The 23,170-nt window shown below is 46.9% G+C and overlaps 2 protein-coding genes across 4 annotated transcripts; one reads left to right on the forward strand and one right to left on the reverse strand.

Moving 5' to 3' along the window:
• DDIT3 (DNA damage inducible transcript 3) lies at window positions 65-4,001 on the forward strand. 2 transcript variants are annotated; one of them, XM_005680285.3, is made up of 4 exons: window positions 65-172; window positions 2,396-2,443; window positions 3,163-3,318; window positions 3,411-4,001. In XM_005680285.3, exons 3-4 carry the CDS (start codon window positions 3,181-3,183, stop codon window positions 3,777-3,779), a joined length of 507 nt encoding a protein of 168 aa, XP_005680342.1. In that variant the 5' UTR covers window positions 65-172; window positions 2,396-2,443; window positions 3,163-3,180; the 3' UTR covers window positions 3,780-4,001.
• Window positions 3,937-23,170, reverse strand: MARS (methionyl-tRNA synthetase). Of its 2 annotated transcripts, XM_005680282.3 has the most exons (22): window positions 22,966-23,170; window positions 21,888-21,978; window positions 21,664-21,742; window positions 21,452-21,586; window positions 21,034-21,109; window positions 20,623-20,795; window positions 20,355-20,461; window positions 16,181-16,297; window positions 15,835-16,038; window positions 14,824-15,025; window positions 12,762-12,836; window positions 8,051-8,221; window positions 7,786-7,881; window positions 7,309-7,426; window positions 6,742-6,955; window positions 5,952-6,083; window positions 5,742-5,846; window positions 5,466-5,652; window positions 4,561-4,632; window positions 4,420-4,443; window positions 4,255-4,326; window positions 3,937-4,158 (listed from the first exon to the last, which is right to left on the reverse strand). In XM_005680282.3, the coding sequence occupies exons 1-22, from the start codon at window positions 23,072-23,074 to the stop codon at window positions 4,012-4,014; spliced, it is 2,706 nt and encodes a 901-aa protein (XP_005680339.2). In that variant the 5' UTR covers window positions 23,075-23,170; the 3' UTR covers window positions 3,937-4,011. The 2 variants fall into 2 exon arrangements, with proteins under 2 accessions (XP_005680339.2, XP_005680340.2); XM_005680283.3 differs by lacking the exon at window positions 4,420-4,443 and having other exon boundaries at window positions 22,966-23,168.

A 23,170-nucleotide genomic window follows, 5' to 3' on the forward strand; every position in this document is an offset into this window, starting at 1 on the left:
TGATTGGTAGGCCTCTGGGCCCGCCCAGAGAGGAGGGCAAGGCCCTGTTAAAAGATCTCAGCTCCGAGGATCGAGGTCAGAGGCTTGAGTCTAAGGCATAGAGTGTATCATGTTGAAGATGAGCGGGTGGCAGCGACAGAGCCAAAATCAAAGCCGGAACCTGAGGAGAGAGGCGAGTACTGATTCCCCATCTACCTTTTACCCTCCCATCCTCGCGAACACGAGTTGGCCCCTTAAAGTTAGGGCATCCGCTCTTATGGGTGTAGCCCCACCCCCTCCGCGAAGAAGAGAAGTGACTGTCCCGGGGGAGGGATGAGGCGAATCCTTTATTAGAAAGTAGTGCTTACGAGAAAGACACCCCATCCTTCACACGAGCACAGCATCCTGCCCCTGCCCGGAGCACAGTCCCTAATCTGTGCTGTTAGGCGACCGGGCCCCAGCTAGGAAGATTTATTCTCTCGTTGCTGACCCTAGGCCTCTTTGTTAGGCCTGTCCGGTGGGAGGCGGGGCAACAGGACACACCCCCGAAAAGCCTGGTGACCCAGTGGTTCGGGCCGTTGCCGCCGCTTTGCCACCGGCGGCCCTCCCCCTACCCTACCCCCAATCCTGTCTCGGCCTTAGCGTCTCGGGGCCAGCATAGCCACGTCAGTAGCTGGGGCTTCTGGACCTCCGCAGGACATTCTTCCCGCACGCTTGCAGAGAACAGAAAATCTTAGGCCGGCACAAGTCTTTGGGAAAAGGGATGTCGATGGACAGGGAACGGAGATGAGTTTTCCTTTCCCCAAAGCCTCTAGCCTCCTGCTCCGGAGAGCACCTTGGATCTTTTAAGTGTGGGAAGCCACTTGGGGTCTCGCAAGTGGGTTGCCCTTCCCCTGGGATTGGTGCGTGCCTTTTTTCCCTTGTCCTGTCTCCCAACTAATCTCTGTGTAACCATTGCATCAGGCTAGCCCCCTGTTTGGCTCTGCAGCCCTCTGGCCTGGGGCTCCACTGCTGATGAAAGCCTTGTCCCACACATGGGAAGGCGAGAAGGGTTCCCCAGGGAGGACAGCCCTGCAGAGAAAGACTCAGGACGATATTGCATCTGCAGTCCCTAGGGGCAGGCAGCTGCCGCTTTGCCTTTGAGCTTCATCCTCCTACCCCTATGAGAGATTGGGGAGAATCCATGCATTCATTCCTAATACTTAACCAGACCTACTATGTGCAATGCAGCTTGGGACCGAGCATTTATCCACAAACAAGAGAGAAAAATGTCTGCTCTCTCAGAGCTTACATTTCAGTGGGAAGAGGCATACAGTAAGCAAATATGTAAAGTGCCGTAGAAAACATTAAAGCATGGAAGGGTAGAGAATGCTGAGTGGAGGTTACAGTTTACACTGGGTGGTCCGGAATTCCTTCACTGAGGTGATATTTAAATGAAAGACTTATGTGGGAAGAGAGCGCTTTCCAGAAGGAATAGCAAGAGCAGAAGTCCTAAGGTGGGAGCATGTATGGTATCTTTAGGGGCCAGTTGGCTGGACTAAAGTGAGCAAGAGCTGGGGAGGTCAATGAGAAAAGGCAAGGAAGGAGCAGACTGTGGAGGCCTTTTAATCCATTTAAAGGACTTCAGCCTTTAATATGTGTGAGATAAAGTTTTAAGCAGGGGAGTGACACACCCTGACTTAAGTTTTAAAAGGTTCACTTTGGCTGCTGTTGTAAATAGACTCCAGGAGGGATTGGGTGCAGGAGCAGAAACTGAGAGACCTTCTGCAATCACCTAGGAGAGATGAGAGTAACTTAATCTAGATTAGAAAAAATGGAATTGGCGAGACATGTTTAGATTCTGGGGTTTTGAAGAATGAGTTTAAGTTTTGCTGTTGGTTTGGACTGAATTGTGGGATGTGAGAGGAGAGGAATCAAGGATGATACTAAAGTTTTTGGCTCAAGCAACTAGAGTTGCTTTATACTGAGATGGGAAAGACCTTGGTAGGGGAAGATTAGCCAAAGTTTGTCTTGGGACATATTAAGTCTGAGATGCATATTAGATATCCAGAAGGAGGTCCCAGGAGAGGTCTAGACTGAAAAAACACATTTGAAGGTGGTCAGCGTGGGAATAGAATTAGGAAAAGGCCACTTGATTTGTTCCCATCTCTGTAGTCCTTACCCTGGCACATTTGAAGACTGCCTTGAATTTAGAAAAAGCTGAGTTGGCCAGGATTTTGCTATTATGTAATCAGAAGACTACAAATGTCAGCAACTAAAAATAAAGGAAGTCAGGCTCTTCTCTGTCCTTGGAAATGGCTACAGAGACTGATAACTATCAATAGGAAGTAAGGAAGGACCAGTAGGAAGCTGGAGGTAAAAAGAACCTTTCTCCACCCTTCCAAAAATGTCTAATATTTATCTTTGATCCCCACAGTGTTCCAGAAGGAAGTGTATCTTCATACATCACCACACCTGAAAGCAGGTAAGTTTAACTGACCGTTTCCCCGAATCAGCTCCTAAGAGTTGTTGCTTATGAAATTATGAAAACACCTAGAGAAGACAGGAGAGGAGGGTTTGAATCTGAGCAGGTTTTTGCTGTTAGGCCACATCCATCCTCCTGGCCTGCCCTTAAAGAGGTGACCAAATCCCTATTCTTAGAACATGTCCTAATTGAAAGCTGGCTCTTGAGTGCACAGTCAGGTGAGGTCTCACCACACCTCATTCCCCACCCAAGGTTAGATGGACCCAAGGACTGTTTGCCCAGGCTCCCCCCACAGGAGGAGAAAGGAGTACAGGTGTCTAGTAACCGCCCCTGGAAACAACCAGTGGAGTTCCCCAAGGGAAGCTGAAGACTTACTAGGAACCCATAAGAATACATGTCCAGGTACTTGGTTCTTCAAGTGCTGGGCAAAAGCAAAAAGGGACTCTCATTCTAGGTCAGGGGTTGAGACATTTTAAAGGGCCAGACAGTAAATGTTTAAGATGTCGAGGGCCTCACAGAACAGTCTCTCTCACAGCTGTTCATCTCTGCTATTGTAGTATGGAAGCAGCTGTAAAACAACATGTGAATAAACAGCTGTGGCTGCTCCCCAATAGATTTTTATCTACCAAGACAGGCAGCAGGCCAGTGTATTAACCTGTAGACTGACTGGTGGAGCTTCTTTTCCTTACCCCCACTATCATGAGTATGTCCTTTTCCAGATCCTGATCCAGCCAGAGATGGCAGCTGAGTCATTGCCTTTCTCCTTTGGGGCACTGTCCAGCTGGGAGCTGGAAGCCTGGTATGAGGACCTGCAGGAGGTGCTGTCCTCAGATGAAAATCGGGGCACCTGTGTTTCACCCCCTGGAAACAAGGAGGTAAGAATGCTAGGCCTGATGCCAGGGGAAGAGGAGGTGCTGCCCTTCCCTTTTCGACTAATTCATACCTACTCTGCCTTATCTCCTTGAAGGAAGAATCAAAAACCTTCACCACTCTTGACCCCGCCTCTCTGGCTTGGCTTACTGAGGAGCCAGGACCACCAGAGGTCACACGCACCTCCCAGAGCCCCTGCTCTCCAGAGTCCAGTCAGAGCTCCCTGGCTCAGGAGGAAGAAGAGGAAGACCAAGGAAGACCCAGAAAACGGAAACAGAGTGGCCAGTCCCCGGCCCGGGCTGGCAAGCAACGCATGAAGGAGAAAGAACAAGAAAATGAAAGGAAAGTGGCACAGCTAGCTGAAGAGAATGACCGGCTCAAACAGGAAATCGAGCGCCTGACCAGGGAAGTGGAGGCAACTCGCCGAGCTCTAATTGACCGGATGGTTAATCTGCACCAAGCGTGAACAGTTGGGACCAGCACTTCCATTTCAGGCCACTTCTGACCCTTCGTGGAAGTATCTACTGACCACGTCACCAGTGCCAACGACATACCCCACCACCATCACCATCGATTCAATAGGGTAGCTTAGGATAGACGATAGAAAAGGGTCTCAGCATGTATATAGAGATTGTACATTTATTTATTTATTATTGTCCATATCCATTAAAGTGACTTTCTATGATAAGTTCTCACTTTTACTTTTTCTTCTTGCCTTTAGGGGTTTCCAGGGGTTTCCCCTCAGCTTGAGCCAATTGTTTCTTCAGATCCAAGAGTTTAGCCACCTCTGCAGCAATCTGGTTCTTGTCTGCCTTCTGTGCCTTCAATTCTCGGACAATGTTGCCCTGAGAGGAGAGGGGGCGGGGGAATAACGGTAAGACCAGAAAGGACCTATTTAGGATTCAGCTTTTCCAGCTTCCCATAGGGCTTCAGCCCCACACCTGCTTGGTCACTTCCTCTGTCAGTGCTTGGATCTGCTGCGGTCCAGCTGCTGTCTTGGGGGATGCTTTTGCCTTGAGAACGACGACAGGACAGAGTTAGCACCTGCTACCATAAACATGCCCTGACTTCAGGTCTGATGTAAGATTGCAGGGGCAAGTGATTACCTTTAAAGCCAAGGACTCTTCTAGCTAAGACAGGAAAGAAAAACTAAGTGAGGAAGCAGGAGGGCCAAAAGAGGGATGCGTGGGGGCTACTGAGGGACATGGAGGACTATTGGTGGCTGAGGCAGTCTTTAGCTTTCTTACCTGGCCCCCACTGAAGCGCTGCTTCAGACTTTCAATCTGGTCATTTTCCAATTTTTGGAACAAGGGACTGACCTGTGAAAAAAATTCCAGAATCATCCACTGATGGGGTATAAATTCTTATTTGACTATAAAGAGGGCCTCTCCACCCCAGCTTCTGACATTTAGGAACTCAAGTTTCCAAAAGAAAGGTGGAGTGTACCGCTGAGAAAATACATGCTGATTTCACTAAAGAATCCAGAAAAAGCACTGGCATTCATTAGGATCAAAGGTTACTTAGGTTATTTAATGATGCTAGGTTGATGCAAAAGCTTAGGGGAGTACGTACGTATTTTTATCACCTTGTCTTGAGAAAGCAGCTACCCTTTATTTTCCCTGCCCCCTAGGTTCTGGCACGAAGGACAGTGAGGATATATGGGCTAAAGAAAAGATTGGGCTTGTAAACCAATTCCAAGGGCTTTATATCAGAAACAAGCCTAAAGTGCAGAGTGGAGGTGAGGGTGGAATGGGTTGTGAGAACAGCTATGAGAGTGTCACACCCAGTAAGTTCTTCCCTGAGCCCTCCTCCAAAGGCTGCATGGCAAGGTAGAAATTTTGAGGGACTTCCCTAGTGGTCTAGGGGTTATGACTCCATGCTTCCAACACAGGGCATGCAGGTTCAATCCCTGGTCTGTGAAGATCCCACATGCCCTGGGACAAGAAGCCCATACATAACTACTGAGCCCATGTGCCTAGAGCCAATAAGAGAAACCACAACGAGAAGCCTGCGTGCAACTGGAGAGGAGCTCTGCTTGCCTCAACTGGAGAAAGCCCATGTGTGGCAACAAAGACTCAATGTAGCCAATAAATGAATAACTTTTTAAAAAGAGATTTTGAGAGAGGCTGGCTCTTCCAACTCTCAGACCTACCATGCCAATCTGGTGTCCTGCTGGTAAGGTGCATAGAAAGTTCGTGGGCAGGATACTGCAGGCTGGAGGTGGGAGCTGCAGCTGGGCTTGGATGGTGGCACTAACTGTAGGCATGTAAGGCTGGAGCATGACGGAGAGCAAGGCAGCTATATTCACAGCCAAGCCTGTCACTGTCCCTGCCCGCTGCCTGGAGAAGAAAAAATACTAGTCTGGACCTCCAAGAGGACACATCCAACCAGTCACTATTTCTGTAGCCAACCCTACCTTCTCACCCACCTGTCAGCTTCGCCGCCTTTAATCCGCTTCCAGGGCTCATTCACCTGAATGTACTGGTTGCCATGGCGAGAGATGGTGAGGATGCTACGTAAGGCATCCCGGATCCTGAGAAGGAAGGATGCAGGCCATGGGGTAAGGTCCTAGGGGTACCAGTATGGGGTTGTCAACATGCCAGCAGATCACGGAGTTGAGACAGGTGTAGATACTTACCGAACCTTCTCTAGCAGCTGGTGGTAGTGCTGGAGCTCCAGGGTGACATGGGTCAGCAGGCGCTGATCATCAGAGGTGAGCACCATCTCAGGCACAAAACCCCCAAAAAACTTGGACACAAACATCCCAGCTCTGGATGGGAGAAGGGGGGCAGGGAGAAAAGAAGAGTTACTTCCCAGTTTCCTTACAGAAAATTGGACATGGTTTTCATAACTTTACATTTTCTCAGAACTGAAACCACCTGGCTCCCTCAAGCTAGAAAGCAAAACTTAATTCCTTATTTTTTCTCTCCCCTAAGAAAATGTCTGCACATGACAGACATACTTTACATACAGATATCCCTCATACAAGGTTTTCAGTAACCATTTGTTTTTCAGAAGTCAGTAACTTGAAATGATCAAGCTGAAATATATACATTAACTGATATCAAACAAATATATCCTCTAGCAGAGACTACCTACCTGATCATTGTGGTTTAATAACCAAATCTGAAAGTATGGGTAGCCACAGAGATTATTTCTTTAGATTGCAAATAGCTGAGATAGGAACCAATAATGGAAAGTGAGACTGAAGTGATAAAACTTTTCAGTCAAACTTTTCAGTGGCCTGCGAGTGAACTTGCACTAGGAAAGGACACACTTCCATTAACATTAGTAAAATAATTAGCAAAAATTCACTTTGTGATGAACTCTGCTAAATCACATCTCTACAACTAACTTCCCCTCTTACAAGCCTCCCCCCGCCCCCACCCCCAGCTATCTGCTGCCTCTCACCCCTCACCAGATCCCACCTGTTGATGAAGTTGCCCAGGTTGTTAAGCAGCTCGGAATTATTCTTGAACAACATGTCTGTCCAGGAGAAGGCACTGTCCTGCCCCTCAGGCCGAATGTACAGCAGATAGAAGCGCCAGATGTCAGCAGGGATCCCTGTGTCCTGGGCCATGTCCCCAAACACTCCCACACCCCGGCTCTTAGAGAATTTCCCATCCTCGTAATTCAGATATTCTGGACAGAGAAGGAGAATGCCAACCATCTGTTCAAATCATGTCCTTCCTCCCTGACCCACTAACTCTTCTTTCCTCAACCTCAGCTCTAGAATAGCTGGCCTGCATAGAACTTATAAGATCCTTCCTCTCCAATGTGATCTTTTCCCCTTTACTTCCACCCATTACAAAATTTAGCTCTGAACTTCTGCTCTCTTCAGGTCCTTCCTTTTTCTGGGTTGTGCGTCCATGTTCTGTTTCCTATTTCACCTCAACTCCTAACTCAAGACCTAGCACCTCTCCAGGAACTTCTTCCAAGTGCTGCCTTGGTCCTCACTCCCTAGGAACACCCTCGTCTTCAGTCTCCCAGGGTACCTGTAGCAATGAGGTGGCTGACCAAGGTGTAGTTGTCCTCAGCTCCTAGGGCTGAAGAAGGAAAGACTATGCCATGGAAGGGAACATTGTCCTTGGCCATGAACTGATACAGGTTCACCTATGAAATATAATTGGGAGACAGCTCCTGAGAGCCTCTTCAAAGGCCTAAGAAAGATCAGGTACCCAATCCGAACCGCCCCCCTACACATTCACCCTTCCAACAGGCAGTGGGTACATGTGTGCATGCTCAGTTGTGCCCAACTCTGTGACCCCAGGGATTACAGCCTGCCAGGCTCCCCTGTCCATAGGATTTTCCAGGCAAGAATACTGGAATGCGTTGCTATATTCTCCTCCAGGGGATCTTCGCAGCCTAGGGATCAAACCCAGATCTCCTACATCTCCTTCATTGGCAGGAGAATTCTTCACCACTGTGCCACCTGGGAAGCCCCATGGACAGGCTAACTAAGAACTACTCACTTGTTCTGGGTTCTTCCACCACTTCTCCCATTGGTCTGTGTAGTTGGCTGTGATGGACAGGTAGCCAATGGTGGCATCAAACCAGACATAGAACACCTGGAGGGTCAGGAGGGAGACACGGTAGAATGCAAGCACACTGGGAAAACCCTGCTGACCCAGAGTCTCAGACTGAAACAAGACATAAGCAATGGTCTATTCTGCTTGCCCAGGTTTCAACCCCAAAGCTGAATCATTTGAGATCTGAGTAAAGCTCAGGGTTTTTTACCTTGTCCTCAAAACCTTCTAAGGGCACAGGGGTTCCCCACTTGAGGTCTCGGGTTATGCAGCGGGGCTTGAGGCCATCTCGAAGCCAAGAACGGATGATGAACCGGGCGTTGGGTGTCCAGTCACTGCCAGGCAACGTTTTCTCCAACCACTCCTCCACCCGTGCTCCCAGCTGATAGCAGAGAAGCACAGAGAGCTGGTTTGTGACAACTGCATGTGTGGTCAGCATAAGGATAAATACACACAAACTTTTTGGAGTCATTTATTGATATATAATTAAAATTAAGGATTCATGACTGCCATAGCAATTCTACTTGGGACTTTTTTCAACAGAAATTTTCACATAAGTGTGTATAGATGTATTTATAAGAGAACTGCACCACTCATCACACCAAAAATTAGAACTAATTCACTTGGTTCAGTAGAATTTAAAGAACTATGGTATATCAACCAATGAAATACTTACTAAGGCTTTTAAAAAGTATGTAAAGATCTCAGAAATACATTAACTAAAGAAAACTTCAAAATAGTAATATAAGATATAATCCTATCATTATAAAAATAATAGTAATACACAGATTAACATATTCCCCAAAAAGTATGTATCTTAGTACTTTATTCTCTCACAGGAGATTAGAGGGAACATCCACTTTCACACCATCTATTTCATTCTGAAATTTTAAAAACAAGTGTTTATCACTTTTGTAAACAGAAAAACAAAGATAAATCTTTCATAAGGAATGGTTCACATGATTCATCCACAGAAACACCACAGCACTAGAAGCCTAACAACACACTCTACTGGTGAGGCTGCAGCAAACCGGTGCACACGCTACTGGGAGGAAGGTAAAACTGAACAATACCTACTGAGAAAAAGCAGGCCATAAACTACATATGCATTTATTCTGGACACAGCAAGTGATCCCTTAAGGAGTTTATCCTGAAGACAGACTTCCCACAATACAAAAATACATATGCACAAGGTTATTCACTGCAACAGTATTTTTAACTTCACAATACTGGAAACTACCTAAATGACGAACACAAAAAAATCGGTTAAATAAACTATAGCACCCACACAGAATGAAGTACTATGCAACCGTTTAAGTAACAGGGCTTCCTTGGTGGTCCAATGGTTAAGGATACACCTTGCAATGCAAGGGACACAGGTTCAGTCCCTGGTCCGGGAAGATTCCACGTGCCATGGAGCAGCTAAGCCTGTGTGCCACATGCTTAGAGCCTGTGCTCCGCAACAAGACAAGCAACAGCAATGAGAAGCCTGAGCACCACAAGAAAGAGTAGCCCCCATTTGCCGAAACCAGACAAAGCCCTCACATAGCAATGGAGACCCACCACAGCCAAAATATAAAATAAAAAAATAAAAATTTAAAGGAAAAAACAGAGAATTCCGTGGTGATCAAATGATTAGGGTTGCACTCTTCCACCACAGGGGACACAGGTTTGACCCCTGGTCCGAGAAGGCAATGGCACCCCACTTTAGTACTCTTGCCTGGAAAGTCCCATGGACAAAGGAGCCTGGTAGGCTGCAGTCCAGGGGGTCCGCAAGGAGTCGGACATAACTGAGTGACTTCACTTTCACTTTTCACTTTCATGCACTGGAGAAGGAAATGGCAACCCACTCCAGAGTTCTTGGCTGGAGGATCCCAGGGATAGGGGAGCCTGGTGGGCTGCCGTCTCCGGGGTCACACAGAGTCGGACACGACTGAAGCGACTTAGCAGCAGCAGGGAACTAAGGTCCCCACATGCTGCCAAAACAAAAAACAAAACAAGACTGAGTAAGAATGATCTTTATGAACTGACATGTATGCAGTAGTCCTGATACAGAATGACTTCTAGAACATACTGTTAGGTGAAAAATATAAAATGCAAAACAGTATATAGAGTATGCTATATTTTGTATAAGAAGAAAATAGATACATATGTATACATACATTTATCTGCTCATCTTTATATATATATAAAATGTTTTACACACACACATGTATATAAGCTATCTTTACAAAAATAAACACTAAATCAGAAAACAAAACCAATCGCCTATAGGAGACAGGAGAGCAAGGCAGCATGGACAGGAAAGGGAATGACACTTCTCTGTGTATTTTGTTGATCAGTCACCAAGTCATATCCGACTCTTTGTGGCCTCACAGACTGTAGCATGGCAGGTTTCTCAGGGTTTCAATTTAGAAGCATATTAATGTTCTACATTTTTAAAAAACAAGTATGAGGAGAGAAAAAAAACTAGAAGCAAATGAACCTAAATTATTAGCTTATTTCAGTAACATAACCACACTGAAAGGGGAAAAAAACTGAGCCAAGACAATGTTGAACACATTTGATTACATACTCTCAGTTGTAGGGGAAGGAGCAGGACTGCAAACTAACCCTAAACTCACCTTAGTAGGTTTTTTGGTAGCGGTATGGGTGAAGCAATTCTGAAATTATTTTTAGGTGTACTGTAGGATCAAATAAATGAGTAAACAATGTTGCTGGAAACCAGAGTACTTACTGTGTGAAAGAAGGGAGATAAAAAATATGGGATAAGGGAAAGTGAAGAAGAACTCCATGGGGCTGGACTGGAATGGCAATGTCAGTGTGAACCTAAAATAAATGCCTAACTTTCTGCTGACAGGGCTGAGAAGCAAAGACATCCAGGAGCAATGAGCACACAAAACTTGGCCTCTAATACTGTTCCCTACTTAAAAAAAAAATACGGCTTGGTGGAGAAATGGTTGGATCCCAGGATGGAACAAGATGAATCTAGAATATCCTGCTATGCTAGAAAATAAGTGCTTAAAAATGATAGGAGACCTCAGAAACGCCCAGAGAAACCACCTTGAGGCTCCTGTTGGCCAAACAAGGAACAATCAGAACATCAAAATTTTTTAGGACAGGAATAAGTTATAAACCATTGAAAAAAACTGGAATCCATGAGTCAACACTGATAATAAATACATAAATAGATAAATAAATGAAATGATGGAGAAGGGTAAGTGTGGAGAGAGTGGTAGAGTTGGCAAACCTTAATAAAAACCCAGTCAGGTAAGAATGATTAAATAAATGGATGCTAAATTCAGAGGAACCCTTTCAATGGAAATCAAGATACTTGCATGGTCTTAAATGTGCATTTCCACAGACTGCTTTTAAGTTGCAAGGGGGGAAATATTAATTACACAGTGGAGAAGCCTAGTAACATCTTGACTGAACAAAATTTACATCACTGATAAGGGGGAAATGGCCACCACATGCCTCCGAAAAGAACACAGTATCATCTATGCAATATTCCAACTAAGGATGCATAATCTGAATCTATTCATGAGGACAAGAGTCAACAAACGCAAAATGAAGAATATTCTGTTTTGAAAGGGGAATCAAGGTCTATATTCTTAAAAACTGTTAATATCATAAAAGATAAAGGCTGAGGAACTGTTTCAGATTAAGGCAAACTAAAGGACAGAAAAACTAAATACATTATTCAGAGCCAGATTCAGCACTACAGGAAAAAACATGCTAGAAAACATATTACTGGAATAACTGACAAAAATGGAATATGGATGGTAGATCACACAACTATATTAACGTTAAATTTCTTTAAACTGTTAACCATACTGTGGTTATGCAGGAACATGTCTTTTTTCTTAGAAAACATACAATGAAGCATTTAAGAGTAAAGAGGATTTATAAGTACATATACATACATGTATGAGAGAGAGAATATGCTAAGGCAAATGGAACAGAATCTTAACTGCCAGTGAATCTGGGTAATGGGTACATGAGGTTCTTGTGGGTAAAGAACACAAGGTTCTTTGTTCTAGGAACTGCTTATTCCCACAACTTTCTCCAAGTTTGAAATCATCTCCAAACAAAAGTTTTAAAAAAAAAAGGGACTTCCCTCGTGGTCCAGTGGCTAACACTCTGAGCTTCCAATACAGGTGGCCCTGGTCAGGGAACTAGATCCCACAAGCTGCAGCTAAACAGAAGATCCTGCGTGGGGTGCAACTAAAACCTATGACCCAGCGCAGCCAAATAAATATTTTTTTAAAATAAATAGGAACCTCCCTGGTAGTCCAGTGATTAAGACTCCAGTTTCTAATGCAAGGGGTGCAGGTTTGATCCCTGGTCAGGGAACTAAGGTCCCAACATGCCACAGGGTATGGCCAAAAAAAATTTTTAAACAAATAAAAGGAAAAAAAAAAGACAGATCCACTAAAGTGAAAAATTGGTCAAGACAAATTGTGAAGTAAAAGAAAGTAGACTGCAGAATAATATGAATGCCCATCTAATTTACATTAAGGAAAAGACAAAAGGCATAAAAATACTTTCATTCAGCATACCACAACCAGAAAGTAGCTACCATTCACAACCAGAGAAAGCCAGATTGCAGCGACCCAGTGAAGCCAAAAATAAACCAATCGATTAAAAAATAATAATAATCACAAAAATAAAAATAAAATGTTCACATGCAAGTGCTACAGAGGAAAATCAGCAGCAAAAACTACCTCTTGGCAGATGGGCCTGGCCTTTCACTCTGTGCTCTTTTCCTGTTATGTCTTTTTACATTAAGCATGCATGATTTTAAAATGGAAATTAAAAACATGGGAGAGTGATTTGGTATACATTTGTCTCTGCCAGTCGCTGAGGCAGAGGGTGCACGAGAGGCTGTGCAGACTAGCTTGAGGAAAAGGCCCACTCACCTTAGGTAGGTCCAGAAACAGGTGCTGAGAGGATTTTACCACAGGGCACGACCGGCAGACTTTACACTGAGGCTTCTGTGAAGGTAAAGTCAAGAGAAGGGGTGACCCAGGGCAGGGCAGTTGGAATCAGGCTGCAGGCCAGGAGCTCTCCAGGTTGAGGGGAGATGAGGTCCCCTGTCTACCACCACACTTCACCTCATTCTCACACCCCACCAAGTAAGAACTACTTACTTGGACCAGCTCTGAGCTTGGAGAGTCAGGTCTGCAGGGCACAACTTTTGCTACAGAGTTTCACGTCTGTGTCCTTTCATTCCCAAGTACAGGAAAAATGCACTCTCTGAGCACAGGCTAGATAGACCCAGGCTAGACAGCCCTGCAGCTGTGTGAGGAGTGAAAAGACCAACCGAAAAGAAGACACATGGTTCCTCTTCTTGAGGAAGTTACGCTCAAGCAGGGAGAGAGGGCTTGCATGAAAAACAAGCGCGGGCCTTCACACGGCAAAATGTCGAGAAATACTTATCTGCATGACACAACATGACTGTACAAACAATGAAGTATGACAGCTAAAGGAGTAGCAGTTGGGTGGGGCAAGTCAATGAACGCCTGCAAGTGAGTTTTGATCTGGGTTTTTGAAGGTGAGAAATTATAACTCTCTCAGGAACTCTCTCCCAAACTCTACATGTCTGTATCAACTGCCTACCTAACATCCCTCCCTGGATGTCTAAGGAGGCCTCTCCAACTTAACAAACCCAAACAGTGTCAGCATGCTCTACCAGAAAGCAATTCACACAGTCTTGCCCGTGTTTGTAGATGGTGCTACCAGCCACCCAAGCTGCTCAAGCCAAAAACGTAAAGTCTCCATTCTCTTGACTTACCTATCACCTCAAACTCCAGTCTGTCCAGTTCCACAGAGTCTGCCTCCAAAACTTATCTCAAATCCTTCCCTGCCCCCTCATTCCCCCTGCTATTAACCTAGTCCAAGCTACCATCACTCCATTTCTGAGCTACTGCCATTCTGGCCTCCAAACTGGTTTCCCCACTTTCTCTCTTGCTTCCCTCCCACCCATTATCCACAGAGCAGCCTGCCATTCCACTCCAAGAGGGCTAACTGTGCCCGGAAACCTGGTCACTGCCTACGTCTTTGACCTCATTTCAACCCACCACCACCACCTCTCCACCCCCACCCACTGTGAGCCACACTGGTCTTTTCAATTCCCCTTTTCATTGCTCTGCTGCCTTGGGTCTTTGCATGTCCTGGTCCTTCTGCTTAGAATACTCTTCATCCCACTTATCGCCTCCTGGCTCCTTCTCATTCTTCAGTTAAACTTTCAGTTCAAATGTTACCTTCTAAGAGGACTTCCCTAATCACCCAGCTCAACTCTTCCCCCCAGAAGTCACTCTATTACATCTTCCTGGAAGCTTATAGCAACTACACTCTATCTTTAGTGCTTGTCTTCTCTCTCACTAGAGAAAAATCTGTCTTGTTCATTGCTACAATCTCAATAACCAGAACTATGACAACACTACTGTAAAGACTCAAAAAAGTGTGTTGAATAAATGAACAACTACCAAATGCATAAACATGGAGCAGAAGAAAGGTGGTGTTTACGGAAGAAAGGAAGAACTAAACAAGCGCAGAACAGCTGGTGTGAAGCAGAAGAAAAGGCAAGAAAGTATGAATTCAACTTGTCTCTTTCCCAGCACAATGCCAAGCACATAGTAAATGCTCAGTATGAGCGATCAGTTGCTAAGAGTAGAAAGAGCCACTGGTGAAAGGTCTTGAATGCTAAATCAAAAATCCTACGGACAAGGTCCTACTGTGTGGCACAGGGAACCATGTTCAATGTCCTGGGATAAACCATAATGGAAAAGAATATAAAAAAGAATGCATATATATGTATAACTGAATCACTCTGCTGTACAGCAGAAATTAATACAACATTATAAATCAACTATACTTCATTTAAAAAACATCCTTAAAAAAAAAAAAAACATCCTAAGTGACAGTCCCTTAAAACTAGACACTGTCTCCTTCCAGGCTCCCAGGAGACCCTCCTCCTACCTTGAGCTCAATGGCATTGATGAGCTTGCCACACTTGTCACACTGGTCACCCCGGGCCTCCTCGTAGCCACAGAAGGGACACACACCCTCCACAAAGCGGTCAGCCAGGAAGCGGGCACAGTGCTCACACCGCAGTTGCTCCACAGTATCTTGCAGCACAAAACCTCGGGCCAGCAGCCGCTGGAAGATGTCCTGGGTAATTCTGACGAGGTGTGGAAGGGACGGGGGAAGTCAGAGGAAGCAATGCACCCTTCCTTCCTGCCACTCCACCTAGGACCCAAACTCACCCAGTCCAAGTGCCAAAGAAATCAGGGAGAGGCCCTCTAGTCATCTGTAGGGAGTTTACTCATGAGCCCAGACCCCTCACATAAATTCTCCAACTCCCCACATGATCTCTTTCTTCATCACTCTAGAATTTACTTTGGTCAAATACAGATTTATCTGTTTTGTATTCTTTGTTAACAAAAATCTCCAAAAGGATAGGACTGGTTAGTTCTTTGAACTCTGGGAGTTGGTGATGGACAGGGAGGCCTGGCGTGCTGTGATTCATGGGGTTGCAAAGAGTCAGACACGACTGAGCGACTGAACTGAACTGAAAAATTCAATCAGCCCAACTGCTAAACTGCACAGCACTCTCTGGCAGCCTACCTACTGTGTAGTACTTATAGGCATGACAATCAGGCAGAGGAGAATGAATGTTTCCTATAAACACACAGGAGCGGGAGGGGTGTCCTAAGACTGTAAGAGAAGGCAGGCGGGAGAGGCAAGGCAGACCCTTCCTGTGGGCCTAATTCCTGTCTCTTCCCCACCTCGGCGGCTCCTGCAGCCCTGGTCAGACTTCTGCACACAATGACTCCCCATAATAATGCCTGAGACACATCACATCTCAGGACAATATCCAGATGTTTGGGGGTGGGGGGGCAACAATTTTGGTTCCATCTATCTTTCTGTCCCCTCAATATTCCCACTGCCCTCACCCCCTCCATTTCTGATTGATCAAAGGACACCTACTTGGTCTGCTTCGGAGTGGTAGTCCGACCAAAAAAGTCAAACGAAATGTTAAACCAGCGGTAGATGTCAGCGTGGATAACGTGGTACTTGTCACAGATCTCCTGTGGGGTTAGTCCCTCCTCCATAGCCTTGGTCTCTGTCGCTGTACCATACTCATCTGTCCCACACAGGTAGAGGGTGTTCCACTGACGGAGCCGGGAGTACCTGAAAGGGAATGTAGTGATCATGAGGCCCCATCTCAGCCCCCTCCATGTGCCCAGGATCCTTCTAGTATCCCCACTTGAGGCCTATTTCCCACTTGGGGAGCACTGCTTCCTCAGGGCCCTCCCCCAGTAGCTGGCTGCACCTTGCAAAGACGTCGGCACTGAGCACACAGCCGATGATGTTTCCAAGGTGGGGAACATTGTTGACGTAAGGGAGGGCGCTGGTGATGAGCACATTTCTCTCCCCAGCCACGGGCAACCTGGAAGGGAAGAAGGAAGAGAACAGTCCAGGGGGAGATGAGAGGGTCAAGAGTGACCCAAAGTGCACAGAGCAGCCAGACGCATCTATTCTACTGCCCAGGGTCATGTCCATCTGAAGTCTTTCCTCACACGAAGCTGCTGGAGCTTAAACTTTCCCAGAAGCCATGAGATCCCTCCAGCTGCGAATATAGGGCCCTGCCCATAGCGAGCAAACCTCGGGTACTGCTCCTAAGAAGCCTCGTTCCCACGTGGAACTCTGTCCCTCTTTATAATCCTAAGTGCTCCTTTTCCATCAGCTGGTTCTCAGGCTCCAGCCTCCCGAGTACTGACAACTCTCCCCAGGCTCTCTTCAACCATCATTCACTAACTCCCTGGACTTTAACACCACCCAAGAACACCTTCCCAGCACTGACCTCTCCCCTTCTTTCCAAGTGCTATGTTAGCATTACTTCTAGTTAGGACCTGAAACGCTTACAATTCACCAACCCATACACAAGCGTTCCCAAGTCCTCTCATGTCGCATGACTCTTCACGCCCTAACCCATGTGGGTCAGTCACTTCCTCATGGCCTGTCTCAAACCGGCAGGCACCAGCCACTGCCTTCATAGCCTTAATCTCCTCCCCACTGTCCCAGGACCATTCCTAGTCATCCCACTCAACCTGCCGCCAGAAGTCACTCTATCTGCTCTTCTCTTTCCATGCTTTGTCACCCATGACAGCTCGGCTGAACCTATATCCGCCGCCCTCCCCAGCACTAACACCTCACTAGGGTTCATCTTTCCAATCATTCTTTTTTTTTTTCAGTTTCAATATTTTTTCCTGAAGTATAATTGATTTACAATGTTATTTCAAACCATTCTTAACTCACAACGGCCAGCTCCCAACAATTACCATGTTCTTCAACTGTAGGCACCCTGCAGGCTCACTGAGTCTCAGAATCTCTTACCAACAGAGACTCCAGTGATTTCCTCCTGTTAACCTCACCCTTCTTCCCAGCTGCATGCTGGTTAGATGGTCCATCTACTTCCTGGAACATTTTACAGCTCATTTCCTCAGAAAGTGCTCACCAATCTCTCCTGCATTCATTGACTTTTCTCCCCGTGACTGAATACCATAATTCTCTCTGAAATCCAGCTTAGAAATCAGCTCCTTCGGGAAAGCCCTCCCTCACTGACAGTCGGCCTCCCACCCAGTCATCCTTGTGCCCTGGGCCCCTAAGCAACCTGCGCCACACACGCTGCAGTGCTCTTTTTCGTGTCGCTCCGTAATGTCTCTCTCATCTTGTGTGTGCTTACTACAGTGCAGACATAAAGGTGAGCATGCCCAGGGTTCTGCCCTCAAGGAGGGTACATTCTATCATATAACTTCTGACTGGGATCAGTGCGATCAGAGGTACAAAGTGCTCACAGAGGTCAAAGGAAGTTGAGCATCCCCAGCCCAAGACTCTACAGAGGGACTTCCCTGGTGGTCCAGTGGTTTAGAATCCACCTGCCAACACGAGGGACATGGGTTTCAGCCTTGGTCCAGGAAGATTCTGTGTGCCAAGGAGCAACTAAGCCCATGCAGCACAGCTACTGAGGCTGCGCTCTAGAGCCTGTAAGCCGCAACAACTGAAGCCCACACGTCTAGAGCCCACGCTCAGCAGCAAGAGAAACCCACAAACCACAACTGGAGAAGACCCGCATGCAGCAATAAAGAGCCCACACAGCCAAAAATAAAGAAAGATTCCACAGAGGCAGAACTATATGGGTTGGGTTCTCAAGAATGGGTGGGAATTTGCCAGATTCAAGACTCTTGCGGTGCACTTCAGTCAGAAGCAAAAGCATTTGCTCTAGTGCCTAACACCAATTGTCTCCTCCTCTAAGTATGCATTCAAACAAGTTAGCCTGTATAGACACCTGAGAAAGTCTACCTCCTGTTCTTTACTACCTCCAAATCAATCCTCAGTAGGTACTCACAGAAATATTCAAAATGAGTGAATGAACAAAAGATGAACTTTCATTAACTTATTCAAATTTTACCATTATCTACCAAATACTTGGCCCTGTGCTAAAAGATATGCCCTGTAAAAGAAAAGAGAGCCCCAATCTTCAATTAAGCTTACAGATTAGTGAGGAGACAGACACGTAGAGACAATTACCATAAAATGTGACAACAGGAGCTGCCAGAAGATGAAGCACTGAAGACTCTCAAGCTGTACAGAGAAGGAAATGATAGACCCAGTCTCTTGAACAACTGTCCAGGAGGTAGGGGAGACACAGGCCTTCCAGTAAGAAGAGCATGAGCAAACACACCAAGGTGTGAGAATATGATCTCAGCCTGCCCTCCACTCAAAGCTCATTCTGACCCAGCTGTCCCAACTGACCAGCCTCCAGCCACTGGCCTTTTAGAAATTCCTTATAAAGACACTTCGTCTATCTGAGATAGCCTTTCCCCACACTTACCCTTGCCTGACTAACTCCTACTCATTTTGCAAGTCTTCAGTTCAGTTCAGTTCAGTCACTCGGTCGTGGCTGACTCTTTGCGACCCCATGAATTGCAGCACGCCAGGCCTCCCTGTCCATCACCAACCAGCAGAGTTCACTCAAACTCACGTCTATCGAGTCAGCGATGCCATCCAGCCATCTCATCCTCTGTCGTCCCCTTCTCCTCCTGCCCCCAATCCCTCCCAGCATCAGAGTCTTTTCCAATGAGTCAACTCTTCACATGAGGTAGCCAAAGTATTGGAGTTTCAGCTTTAGCATCAATCCTTCCAAAGAACACCCAGGACTGATCTCTAGATCTCCTTTTTTCTTTGGCTGTACTGTGTAGCTTGTGGCATCTTAGTTCCCCCACCAGGCCCTCAGCAGTAAAAGCATGGAGTCCTAACCACTTGACTACCAGGGAGTTCCCACAAGTGTTAGTTCAAATGTTGTCTTTTTCTAAGTTAACCTCCTGTGACATTTTCTCACAGTACTTGTCTTTTCCTTCATACTACTTAGTTTTTAAAATACCTGTCTATAACACTAGACTCAAAGTGGCATGACAGCAGAGTCTTGTCTGTTTGCTCCCTTCTGTAGACCCAGTTCCCAGCACACAGGGCCTGACAAGGAGTGGACATGTAAATCTCTATTGAACATGTTCAGAACTACAAATACTTCATTCCAATGGAAAAATCTACATATGGGTGTGATTTTTTTTTTTTTTTTTTTCCACACCACACAGCTCCCTGACCATGGATCGATCCTGGGCCCTCACCAGTCAAAGCACCAGTCTTAACCACTGGACCCAGCCAGGAAATTCCCAGTATGTATGTGAATATTATCTTAGCTATCAGAAGAGTGATAAAACATGATGCTAAGCATGCAGGCAGGAGCCAGATCGTGAAAGACCAGGTGAAGTACACAAAGAAACCATCTGTAGAATTCTGAAAAGGAGAATGAGATGATAATATCGGCAGTTTTAAGCAGCCATCTGGTGACAATATGGAGCACAGGACAGCAGGGAAGGAGAAGGTAAGAGATGGCAAGGCCCCACTTCAGGTAGCAGCAGTGAGGATAGGGAGAAGGGATGGATACAAGGACTCCTTAGGAGTTAGAATCAATGACCTGGTAATGGAGTAAATGATACAGGAAGAGATGAAAAAATGGTATAGATGACACCAAGATTTCTGGCCTGGATCTTCAGGTGGAAGGTGGAAGTCATTCACTAAGACAAGTGACTAAAGGAGAACGAGATGCTGGCAGGGAAGGTAAGAGGTTTGGTTTTGGACATGATGAGTTTGCAGTGCCAGTGGAGGTGGAGGAATCAAGGAGGTAGTCTGACAGATGTCTAAAGCTCAGAACAACGATCTGAACAGGAGAAACAGACTAAGGTACAATCAGTAGCTGGAAAGTAACTGAAAACACAGGTGTGGGCGGGGGGACTGATGGACAGTATGTGCAAAATATTAGCCAAGAGGTTAAGAGGATAGAAAATTACAGAAAGGTCAGCAACGGGGATTAAACAGGCAGGTACTGGCTCTATCAACAATTTCCACATAAAAAACCAAGCCCCACTCAGTCTGCGCCTACTCACACTGGATTCTGCTGCGGCCGAAGAGGGGGCAAGCTTTCCAGGCCCTTCTCCCAAGCAGCTACAGCCACGGCAATCTCCTCCTCAGACAGAGTAGCCAGTTCCTCCTCCTATGAAGAGTGGACAGTATCCCTCACCAGGTACACCGCACAAGGAAATTCTCTCCAAGAACTGACACAGTTAACAGCTGTGCTCAAACTCTCTCTCCAAGCCACCCCCTGCCACCTCAGGCACTGAGGCTGTGTGAGTACCCCTCTTCTTTGTTCCAAACCTCAGGCTCATTGCTGATAAGCCTGCCCTCAAGGGAGCCGGGCTGGGGCTGCTTCTGGAGGTAGGGCCGGAGGGCCAGGACACCCTGCTGCTTCAGCACAGTCTCTGCAGCTCGCTGACATGGCTCCTGGGAACTCAGTGTCTGGAACCAGCTGTGCAGGGCACCCAGTTCCTCTGTGGGCATGGGAGAAAGGAAGCAATCAACAAGACCTAGAATGGGTAGCTGGAAAGGGACCTCCTCCCCTTTATGAAGTTTCTCCAGCTGCCTTCCCCAGTTCCCTTGGATGTCTTTCTGCTATAGTTGCCCTGTCAAGTTACAGCTCAGAATAGGTCCTCAATAGTCTACTGCCCACTCTGTAACCCCTACACAAGTTCCTCAGGCTGGTGGGGAAGTGATATGCACAATTCTCACCAGGGAGATAGGATGGGTCTTGGAGTAACGGGTAGAGCGCTCCCCACAAAACAATATCAGCTAGAGATTCTGTCTCCTTTGTAGAGAAACAAAAAGAAAAAGTACACAGGTGAGACACTCAATTTCTTCCCATGGATATAATAATACTGTACATTTCCTAAACACTTATTAAATATCAAGCACTGTGTTAAGCATTTTAAATTATCTCAACTCTCACAGTAACCCACTGAGAAGGGTTCTAACATTACTCCCACTTCAAAGACGAGAAACAATGAACTTTAAAGAGCGTACAAGTTTTAAAGGTTACAGTGCTAGTAAGGGGCAGTTGGGGGTGGGGGTTGAACTTTGAATACAGTCTTCCTCCTTCACTCTTATACCATACAGCTTTTCCCAACCCTGATCTCAAGGCCCAACTCACCCCAGCCAGGAATGGACAGCTCCGACGACTCAAGCTGTGGTCAATATGCATCAGGGCTCTCCGAACTGGGCCAAGAACATCTTCTCCCTTCTTCCCTTGGACCACTAAATAGTACAGGGCAGCGGACAAAGCTGGCTGAAACACGGGAGACCCGGGTCAGGATGGCCGTGCAGAGCAACAATCTGCCTGCCAACCCCACATCTCAGTCCTACCTGCAGCTCTGTTGCTTCCCATTCCAGCCACTGGTTGGTGAGATCATCTTGCTCCCAGCCAGATAAAAGAAAGAAGTATCTACCCAGGGAGAGAGCAACAGAGGGAGAATTAAAGGGGCTCGTTGGTCGAGTCCATTCCTTACCCCAGTTGTAAATAAGGCCACACAGAGGACAGTAACCCGATTTTATTCAGCCACCTCCCTGCATCAAGGACCAATACTGACCGACAGATTGCACTGGTGGAGAAGAGGTAGTTGCCACTATCCAGCTGCAAGACAGGGACCTTAGGCCGGGTCAGGAATGGGACCACACACTCTGACACAGGCGAGGAAGATGAGTGAAAAACAGAGAAAAGAAATACTATGTCAACTTAAAAGGACATCTTCACAGTCGTCAGGGGGAGGTGCGGGGGGGGGGGGCGCAGAGGGGGTGCAGGGGAGATGGGCAGTCACACGGAGAGGGTCCAGGATAGGACCTCTGAAAGGGGATGGGTCCAGAATGAGCTGTAGAGACAAGCAGGTGTTCAGTCGAGACTGCCAGCTAGAAACAGATGGGGACTGCAGAGAGAGTGTGGTGGTACTGGGGTAGTGCTGCAGCCAAGAACTGGAACAACTGAAAATAGGATGTCTGATGTTTTCCCAGATGGCTCAGTGCTAAAGAATCCACATGCCAATGCAGGAGACATGAGTTCGATCCATGTGTCAGGAGAAGGAAATGGCCCCCACCCCAGTATCCTTGACTAGAAAATCCCATGGACAGAGGAGCCTGGCGGGCTACAATCCACAGGGTCACAAAGAGTCGGACACAACTGAGAGACTGAGCACGAGAATATCTGAAAATGATCTGAGCTACCCTGGGAGAACAAAATTAAGAGAACTGGGAGGACTGACAAGAGAACCGCTTAGGAGTCACACAAACCGATGGCTGGGAATGAGAAGAGATAAACCGAAGGGAAAGTAGGGTTTCCTAAGAAAACCTGGGGGGCATCATATGAATGACGTGGGGGAGAAGGTTGGAGAGGGGAGACAGGTTCACTGGAGTGAGACGAGGTCCTGGGAGAGGAAGGAGGGGAGACCAGAAATGAGAGAAGGGTACACTGAGGCTAACTAAGGGAAGTGACTGATGGAAGATCTCACTGGGAGGGAAGAAGGTAAGGGCTGCTGAAGGATAACGTGGGAGGAAGTTGATGGGAGTGTGTGGTGTTGGGGCCTGGAGTGTTGGCGAAGACAACTGTGGGGTCGTTGTCTGCGTGTTCCAGTCCCGCCCGTCTCATCCACCGCCCACCAGCACCAGCCCGACTACCTTCTGGGCCTACAGTGCTGATGAGCAGCTCCGCTCTGCCCTGGGCCCTCCCAGCCGCGGCCAGCACAGGCAGACTCCCCGGAGCGCCCTCACTCACGAACAACCTCATTTCGCCGTGGACCCTACGCTGATGCAACCGGAACCGGTCTCCCGCCAGAGGGCTGACCAACCGCCGCGAGGTACGCCGGGAAATGGAGTCCCGAAT

This window comes from Capra hircus, chromosome 5 (genome assembly GCF_001704415.2).
Source record: "Capra hircus breed San Clemente chromosome 5, ASM170441v1, whole genome shotgun sequence".
In the NCBI taxonomy this organism is placed as follows: domain Eukaryota; kingdom Metazoa; phylum Chordata; class Mammalia; order Artiodactyla; family Bovidae; genus Capra; species Capra hircus.